Source organism: Montipora capricornis, chromosome 8 (assembly GCF_036669925.1).
Source record: "Montipora capricornis isolate CH-2021 chromosome 8, ASM3666992v2, whole genome shotgun sequence".
NCBI classification, from domain to species: Eukaryota; Metazoa; Cnidaria; class Anthozoa; order Scleractinia; family Acroporidae; genus Montipora; species Montipora capricornis.
The window spans coordinates 4905014-4915013 of record NC_090890.1 but is presented as its reverse complement, the minus strand read 5'-3'; the positions used below and the strand labels follow the sequence as shown (position 1 = coordinate 4915013).

Here is a 10000-nt window from a genome sequence, read left to right as displayed (position 1 = left end):
TACAGATTGCCGCCACAGAGAAAGTCAAGGTTTCTTGCAAGAGCATTCCTATTTGTCTAGAACTAAATTGTTAGAATGTTTAGCCTTGGACTCTTAGTTCTAAGGATAAATTTCGCTTTTATGCCCATGGCAATGGACAATTACGTTAGAGTCACCCTTTTCTTTTGACAGCCAAGAATGGTGGGTTGTCTCTTCGTACGATATTGAACAGTCCGGACAATTATGGAGACGTATGTTTGCATACGGCTGTCAAAAATGGACACAAAGAGGTTAGTTAACCTATCGTTATCAAAATTGACTGATTCTGAAGCATGTATATGCATTGTATTTCGTTAAAAGGGGGACATGAGCGGTTTGGTATGTTCAACTGAAACGACTGTGGTTTCTTAACAATTTTTGGCATGGCAAATTCGTAAAGTGCATAATTTCTAACTCCTCCCACATTTTCCGTTTTTCAGATTGTGGAACTGTGTCTGGAATCAGGAGCTGATATTAGCAAAGCACAGGTGACCAGCAAATTCACCAATAGGATTGACACTGCCATATAAAATTTGCAACATAGATAGAGAACGGAACAAAAAATATTGTTGATTCAGTTTAGAATTCCATACTGATGCAATTCGCTTAAGGCCAGCAAAACAAAAAAACAAACCTTGACTGAAAACAACACAAATCAAACGTTGACGAAAGAAATGAGAATTTAAGGAAATCTTGCAGAAACAAAGAAAGCAAAGAAATCAGTTAAGAACTAGATAATCTAAGCAATTACCCACGTAAGTTGGTGTGAGCAAGAGTTTAAATTGTCAATTGAATTGAAAAATGAATGAACAAATAAATGAAAGAACGACAAAGGAAAGACCAAAAATGGAAGAGAGATTGAAGAAATTAAAACAAAAAAAGATTTTAAGAAGACTTAGTATAAAAGAGAAAGAGGAAAAAAGGCTTAAACCAACCTTGTGAATTGTAAAACGAATGCGTCTCCTTGTGCGAATGGCTCAACCCTTTGAAGGCTTAAAAATACAATACAATACATACTTAATTGACCACTCCCCATAGAGGCTTTTCAGGGCCACTCTGAAACAATCAACGAAAAAACAGAACACAACAACAACAACTGTTAAGAATCCAACTGGCCGGAGGCAAACCAGTTGGCTATTTACAAGTGCAGCTGGGAAGTTGAACCAGGGACTACCAGGAACAAATTCAGCGAGTGGTCAGAGCGGGTCTTGAACCCGGGATCTCCGGATCACCCTAACCACTGGGCCACACTGCCTCCATGGGGCTAAAACGGCTAAAACTTTAGACAATGCTTCGATTTTTGGCAACCTTTGGATTTGTAACCAAAAAGGAACAAACTAAACGCTTTTATAAGTCTCGGTCTTAAATCACGAAGAGTCATTATTTCAAACTTTTGTAGGAGGATTACTCCACTCCAATTCACCTCGCCTGCAGCCAAGGCAACTTGGAGATAACAAAAATGTTAGTGAAACTAGGAGCGAAGATTGAATGCGAGGACCAAAATGGATTGACACCATTACTGAGGTGATTAATAAGTAACGAAAGTTTATTAGCTCTGAGGATACCTTATTTTACCACAATTGCTTGTAATCTCGCAATCTGATTGGCTAATTTGCCATTGTCGATAAGAGTCTAGACAACGCTGCTCGCGTCAATTTTGGGAAATAAACCAATCATATTGCGAGAAAGTTATAGACAACGCTTTCTCTTTCTTTGTATCATGATTTTGGTCACGCTCAGAAATAAACACTTTCTTTGCCGTTGAATATTTTGGTAAAAAGCAAATCGAAAGTGGTTCAGCGTTGTCTGTACTCTTATCCACAACAATATTCGTCATCAAAGTGGTCAAAAGAATGCCAAAATTTTGACCACTGTGATGACGAATATCATTGTCGGTAAGAGCACTGACAACGCTGAACCACTTTCAGTATGTTAATTAGTTCCATTATTTAGTTTTCCCATTTCATACCCAGTGACTTCACTTTCGGGAATTGTTTCTTCTAAAGTTTGCGAGTCGTTCGGTGTCAGGAAGGAAAAATATAAAGAACAACGATTAACATGCAAAGATAAAAGTTCTATTGGCAACCCTACAAAATTAATGGGTTTCGAGGAAGAGAACGAGAGAAAACTGAGTTATTTGTAGAATAACTTTTCGGAGAAAGGTAGGGAATTAACAAATGCAATCCACATATACGCTCACTGAAGGAATCGAACCTGAAGGCAAGAGCTCTTATATAACCGATGGCGTTGTCAACAGCATGAGGTTGCCGTTGCCTTTTTTCAGTCAAGAAGTATTTTTGATCAACAACAATGCAGTCCCTCTGAAACGCTATTCTATTTAATCCCATGAAGTTGGATAAGCAAAGTCCTGTGGGTGGATATTGTAGACCCACAAGGTAGATCCTGTTGCTGTTGTCTTTTTCAAGGGTAAAAGCCGTAACGAATGAAACACACCTCTAAGAATTGTCAAGAATGAATCACCCTGATGAGCATTTTTGAAATATGCTTCCACATTCTGCACGGTCTCTTGTTCTTCCAAGCAGTTTACTGAATTACTCTCTCTCTTTTCTCAGAGCCTCGCTTGAAGGACATGTACCACTTATTCAATTTCTCCTCGACCAGGTAATATACTATGATAAGAAATATGACTGGCAGGGTACTGAAAGAAGTAAAAAGAGTCATTTTGAAAACAAAGGGATGAAAGAGATGGTCGAAAGTAAAAGCATACGTCTAGTTGGAACGAAACGATTGTGAGCGAGATTTTTAATGGTAATGGCATTCACTGATATTTGTTTTCAGTTACAGGTTATGCTCTGTTCCACGACTCAATTTAAGTCCTCCCCCGCCCCCACCCCCAACTCCTGCAATGGAATGCCTGAATTCCAGTCTCTTATCAGGGTGGCACAGGAGTTAGTCTTTACTCAGGGTAGTGTTGCCATCCTACTAAAATCACCATCAAACTCCTTTTCCTCTTTTTAGGGAGCGCAGTTGTACCCAACAACAGAAACTTGTACCCCGTCCCCGCTCATGTGCGCTGTCAAACGCAGCCAACACGCCGCCGTCAAGTATTTCCTTGGTCACGGTTTCCCAATGGCCAAGTTTAAGGACGCAAAATGGCGAACACCGCTCCATGTAGCAGTCGCTTGTGCTGACCTTGACACAGTGGATTTGCTTTTAGAGGTATTTTATCAAACTGCACTGCACTCCGACCCCTTTAATTATAGCAAAGTAGGTTTGTGGGGAAAAATCATTCATTGAAGATGCCTCACAAAACCACCTGAATGACAAATTCAAAATATATCACGTTCGATATATCGTCGTAGCCATAAACTAGTACTTGAAATCGGACTGTTTTGACTTGTGTATCGACTTGATTTCATTTTGTCCTAGAACGGAGGTGATAGCCTTTTGGAAAGCAAAGATCAATATGGGAGAACGGCAATCCATTACGCTGCGGCTACTTGTAATGTCGATGTAAGTTGAGGTGACTTGACTTGACTTACCCAGAGTAAGTTTTTTGATTCAGTACAACTATCATTGGTAGCTTTATTCACCAATCTTTTATTTCTAACAACTTGTCTTGACCTTGTAAAATATCCAGGAGCAAAGCATACCAATGCATTGCTTAAATACTTTTCTTTAAATTCGTAGAAACTGAACCGTCTCATTTACGTCGGAGCGGACGTCAGAGCTAAAGACAACGATGAAAAGATAGCGCTTCACCTTGCAGCAGAGTATGTGCATTTTCTTTTGATTTTGTCCGAAAAGCGTTTACTCCTCCCATATGCTGCCCTCACTGAAATAGTAAAAGCTGTATGCACGTTTCAAACAAAAGATCATTCATCTAGCTCGATAGTAGAATTCAAGGTTGCGTTCACACTTGGTGCCCGAGTACGATTCTTGATGGGCACTAATGTGAACACATCATTCTTTTACAGCAGAATCTATGTGAAAAGCTCGTTTCGCTCAAATTAATCTTGACAGTATTCAGTAAATATTTGCGACCTTTCATGGGAACTCTTACGCTGACGCTTACCTGTAAAAACGGCTAAGAACTGACGGGATAGTTAATGGACTGTCTTAACGTTTTGTACTAACGTTCTAAAAGTTTTGTCTTAATGGTCTAACGTTTCGTTTTAGCGCTTTAACGGTTTCATGTAGTCTTCTAACCGATGACTAACGGATGCCTAACGCGTCAGTCATTTTAACGGTAAAGTGTTGGTTTACGCATTCCCATGGAAGGTGACATTTCACTCTAATTATAGCATACAGGTTTTCACTCGTTTTCTATCGCGTTAACAGCCGGAGTGGATTTTTATAGCATTTTAAGCGTATGACTTCAGAAAGTGGGGCTGTAGTTGGAAGGCAGCCGATAGCTGGAGATACCTCCATACAGGCAAACATTCGGTGTCGCTGTTTATTTAAAATAAAACCTAAAAATTCTTTTGCATCCTTTTGGTAACAATTTATAACTCTTAGTCAGAATTTAGATTTCCTCTCAATAAAGCTGGTTAAATCGCCTTCCAAAAATGCGCCAAAAAAGACAAATTCGCCTGTTCTTGTTTTTTTTTTTTAGGAATGGTGTCATCTGTGTTGTGAGAGCACTGTTGAGTGCATGCCCCGAATCTGTTAATGATACTGACTATGGTTCTCGCACTCCACTTCATTACGCAACAAGGAAAGGGAGGGTGGAGGTGGCCACGCATCTATTGACAAACGGTGCAGCAGTAGATTACAGGTTATCAGTCAACGTGTCACTTTAAGTAGCGTCCGAACTGCGAGACAGGTCATAACAACGTATTGAATGTTCGCCTCACGGTCACGCTGTTTTGAAGAGACTAGGAGAATTGAAGGAGGTGCTTGCTATCAATAGGCACTGAAATAAATCCATTATCGGCCACAGACTTAAGTCTTTGTCTTTTATGTCCTAAGTTATAATGCAAGACTTAACGGCCTTTTCAGAATCAGTGTTTCATGTGTGGATAGATTCCTATATATGTTGATAGGGATGTAATTGAAACATTTTGGACCTATGCCCTAAATTATTTTTAAGGCTTTATGTTTACCCTTCGGAATGCCAAATTCTTCGTAAACTGCGATTTCGTTACCTGCTATCTTATAGGCGTCAATTAGTCCAGCTCTTACATTAGCTCAGTGTACTTGGCTTTCGAGTTATATTTCGAATTATTTCACATGTTTCTACCTCCTTACTCTGACCCTGTTTAAAATTCAAATTGATTCTGTAAATACACGTTCTCTTTTAGAGATGATGATCGTCTTACGCCGTTGTTTCACGCTGCTATGGTTGGATGCGGTCTGACCGTAGACACTCTGCTTCAATATGGAGCTGACGTTAACGCTCTTGACAAAAATAGAGTAAGTTATACACGACGAATCATTTCTTATTTCGTGTCTCTTTTTCGTCCTTCACAATCGAGTTGTACATGAAATCGTGTCATTCCTCTCACCTGATACTGATTTTCATGATATGTCTAGAAAGCTTAATGAAGAGTTCGTATAAAAACAGAGATTAAGCTCGTATGTCTGGGTAAAGGCACCCAATACTTGGTCTATGTAACGGAATCAGGGAGCTTAAGCATACGCATTTTTGAGACGCGGACGGCAACCGGAAGAGAATATTTCGCGTGTCAGGACAATGGTGCTTCCCAGATTTTTATACTAATCATCCTCAGACTGATGAAGAAAGATACTTAAGGAGCAGTCGTGGCTCAGATGGCTAGTGCGCGGCTTTCGGAGCGAGAGGTCCCTGGTTCGATCCTCGGTGACTTCAACGTCTGTTTCGACTTTCCTCTGATCCGTGTCGCTATAGCTTTAAATCTCCTTAAAACGGAGCACTGACAGAGGGAGGGGGTTTAAAGGGCGCACAGTTGGCTTCAGCCTCGTAGCTGAAGGAACTCACGACGTTAAATAAAGTGACCTTTATACTTGGCAATGTAAATGTGGTTGTGTGAAGACAGATCAAAAGGGAAAACAGCTCACTTCCGGTTGCCGTCCGCGTCTCAAAAACGCGCGTGCTTAAGTTCCCTATTTTCACAGATCAAGGTATTTTTAGACGAGTTCTTAAATAATATTTCGCATGCATGGGCGACCATTCTCAATCCCATGGGTAATAATTTATCATGCAAGACTTGTGATTAGCTGGAAAGGTCTGGTTTCGCGGGAAAATCAATCTAAAGATGACTGGGTCTGTAAAACGCTGTTCCACAAATACAATGAAATTGCCCCCCTCCTCGTCGTGGGCTCCTGTTCAGAGTCAGCGGAGAATCTCCTTTACAAAATTGGACTCTTTGCCGACGCTCATTGTCATGGTGGGTGTCATCGTAATCGGAATTGATATCATTATGATTAATATCGTTTTTATCTTCGTGTATGCATTATCACTATCGTCTTTGTCTTTCTCGCCATCACTAAAGTCGTCATTATCACCATTGTCATCATCATCATCATCATTATCGTCGTCATCGTTACCATTATCGTCATAATCATTACAATCACCGTTATTATTGCCATTAATCAAGAGAAAATGAGGGGACAGAGAGGGAGGCTCCCGGTCCAGCCCTTGGGATATGTCACGTCCACAAAAGTTATTTTTAGACGAGCGGAAGTCTTTGTTCTAGCGGAAGTGTGTCTTCCGAGACGTCCGCATACAGGCCAGCCTTCCACGTGCGCCGCCATTTTCTCTTTTCACTAAGAACCTATGAGCGAGGCAAGACTGCATGCGGACGTCTCGGAAGACAGACTTCCGCTAGAACAAAGACTTCCGCTTGTCTAAAAATAACTTTCGTGGACATGACATATCCTGGCCCAACGCCCTGAGCCTCCCTCTCTGTCCCATCATTTTCTCTTGCATTAATATTATCATCAATCTCATGATCATGTGCATCATCATCGTCATTAGCGTCGTCATCGTTACTATCCTCATCGTAATCATCTTCGTAGTCGTCGTGATTATTAACCCTTTCACCGCCATAAATGCAAATTGACACTTATAGATTTTACTCTTTCTAACGCCAGACGAATTTACTCTTCAATGGGGAAGCCCTTAGCCTCCTACGCAAACGTTCTTACGGGTTCGTCACGCAATTTGCGTGACGAACCCGTAAGAACGTTTGCCTAGGAGGCTAGGAAGCCCTCGGCGGTGAAAGGGTTAAAGAGCTCAAGCATTTGTTGTTTTGAGACACTTACAGCAACCTGAAAGTAGTCCTCACTGAGGGTTGCCGTCGTTTGCCCCAAAACGCTTATGATTCAATATCTTAAAAATCTGATATCATCATCAGCAGCATCATCGTCACATCGATGTCATCGTTGCATCATCATTATTAGCCAAAGGACTTTAAGATCTACGACGCGGTATTGGTTAGTTGAAAATTATTCTACGAGGGTGCGCTGGATATATGAAGTGACAGATAACTGTGACCAACGAGGCGCGTAGCGCTGAGTTGGTTATAATCATTTTATATCCAGCGAGCCCGAGTAGAATAATCATTTTATTAAAAAATCCAGGATCAACAACTCTACCATGTATTGTCGTCTAAAGCATCGATTTCTGCCTAGGTCAATTCCGGTCCAAAACGGCTTTTGCCGGCCATTTTTCTTAGAGCTGCAAAAATGTTTCCAGCTCGCTTTATTGCTGATGCGTTCCTTGACCATAGAAGATACAGCAGGTGTATGAACTGAGAGTCTGTGTCCGGCGAGCCAATCAAAATGCTTGAAATCTGATAGCGGTAGTTTAGTTTCTAATAGGTAATGGTAAGAGGACTGAGGCCCGATTCACACGGTACCGGACGAATTTTCTACCGGTTGAAAATTTTGACCGGCCATTTTGTTCGCACGGAACTGTGCAATATTTTCGCTCTGTTCACACGGAACTGACGAACAGGAGTAAAAGTTTAACCTTTGTCAGTGGTTTTACCATCTGTTCATGCGCAGAGCGCTTCTTTACGAAATCCAAAATGGCGTCAAGGAAGAGAAAGGCTGACGGTAGTATCTGAGTTTCCACGCATTCATGCAACCACGCCTTTGCCGTGCAAAAATGTAGAGGGTCAAGGTGTTCACAGCACACTGGTTAAATTTTCGACCGTACCGGCTAAAAATTCGTCCCCGATTGGGGCGTTCATATTTTTGAACGGCGAGGCGTCTAAATTTTCGTACGTTTAGCGTGGTTCCGGAACCCCTAAATGCACGAATTTTCAACCGGTAAAAAATTCGTCCGGTACCGTGTGAATCGGGCCTGAGTGGAGTCCAATTCGGTCTGTAATCATACGAGCGATAAACTTGGACGACCACGGTGTAGGAGTTCGATTTGTTTATCACGAGCATGATTACAGACCGAATTGGACGACACGAAGTCCTCTTACCAATTAATCATAAAAATTACAATTTCCGAGAAAAAAGAAGAGCCAAGTTATGAAAGAAAGGGAAAATTAAAAGACTGAGAGACGAGACGAAAATTATTTAATGTCGCTCTGAAAGAAAGAAAGAAAGAAAGAAAGCCCCTATATAGGAGTCTGTACACAGTTTCTATGGTGATTGAAACAAAGGTTGTGATTGGATGACTAAAGCCTCATTTACACTAGCAAGTTTTTCTTGACAAGTCCACTTTTCAAGGAAAACTTGCCGACTGCACACACTAGCAAATTCTCCTTGACAAGTTTTTCCGTGATAAGTTTTCCTTGTTAGTGTAAATGAAAAATATGACAAGTGCACTTGACAAGTAATTTACACTAGCAAATATCGTCCTTGACAAGTTTTACTTTCACAAGTGTCCTTGTTCAAAACCTAGGATGCTAGTTTTTGTACAAGGACACTTTTCAAGAAAAACTTGTCAAGGAAAACATGCTGGTGTAAATGAGGCTTTAAACAGCAACTTTGAGAATTTGATTCGCTGACTTAAACTACAACTTTAAATGTGACTGCCTTATTGAACTATCCGATAACAAACTGTCCGATAGCAACTTGAATTAGTAGAAAACAGGAGTTTTTTAAACCAATCACAATCGAGGAAATTGTAATTTTTATGATTAAAGCAATTATTCTTCCAATAAGCAATATCATTGGTCAAAAAAGGGAAAAAATCGTTTTGCACGTGCGGCACGTGCTGCACGCATTTTATCACATATTTTCGCCGTATTCTGCATAAGAACTACGCGAAATCACCAAATTTAAGGTTTTAACGACAACGTGAGCATACAAATGTGAACCTTTCTTTCTCTATTTTATTCTGAAACCATTAACGGCTCGTACCAATTTATTCTAAAGATACTTCGCCGACGTTGTACGACGAGAACAACGAGATGGAATTATCGCGAAAAACTTGCAATAGTGCAAAGTTATATTTTGAAGTGACGTTTTCGTTGACCTCGCCGTCGTAGGTCTTAAAGTTCCTAACATCATTTTGCAGCCCGGATTTTCTGTCCTTTATCGTTACAACATGGATGTATGACTTGTATATAGGAGGTTTTCACTTGACGTCATAGCCGCCATGTTGGTGGACGAAAACAAACTGATCTCTTTTGTTCGTCCACCAGAAGTAATACATTTCTGTATTTTTATTGGTGTCTCTAGAGGTTGGTTGGAAACGTTCTATACGATGTCTTTAAATTTCAGAAATCCCCAATAATTTACGCATCCTATCTTGGCAAAATGTGTGCTTTAAGAAGGCTCATCAAGGGTGGCGCGGATGTTACAGTTGTATCTACGGTCGGCTACAACTGCTTGGACGCGGCAATCATGTCAGGAAGAAGAGATATCTGCATGGAGATAATCAAACACGACAAGTGAGAATTTAATTATTTATTTAATTAGCTGTGCATGGTGATACGAAAAATGTGAACAATACCTTATAGTTTACAAAGCATGACAAAGTACGAAGAAAATTTGATGCTGAAACAAAAGTAGGGAACATGGGTCATTTACACCAAAAACGGACATACCGCCATCATGAAATTTGGCTGGAAATGGT

General features: G+C 40.6%; 1 protein-coding gene across 1 annotated transcript in view; it reads left to right on the top strand.

Moving 5' to 3' along the window:
* Positions 1 to 10000, top strand: part of LOC138059376 (transient receptor potential cation channel subfamily A member 1-like) — a 38915-nt gene that overhangs the window by 13283 nt on the left and 15632 nt on the right. Inside the window, exons 7-16 of the mRNA XM_068904968.1 lie at positions 172 to 269; positions 459 to 506; positions 1418 to 1542; positions 2592 to 2640; positions 2998 to 3198; positions 3409 to 3492; positions 3670 to 3752; positions 4595 to 4756; positions 5283 to 5394; positions 9646 to 9815. Of these exons, the coding sequence (XP_068761069.1) occupies positions 172 to 269; positions 459 to 506; positions 1418 to 1542; positions 2592 to 2640; positions 2998 to 3198; positions 3409 to 3492; positions 3670 to 3752; positions 4595 to 4756; positions 5283 to 5394; positions 9646 to 9815 (1132 nt within the window). The remainder of the gene's footprint in view (positions 1 to 171; positions 270 to 458; positions 507 to 1417; positions 1543 to 2591; positions 2641 to 2997; positions 3199 to 3408; positions 3493 to 3669; positions 3753 to 4594; positions 4757 to 5282; positions 5395 to 9645; positions 9816 to 10000) is intronic.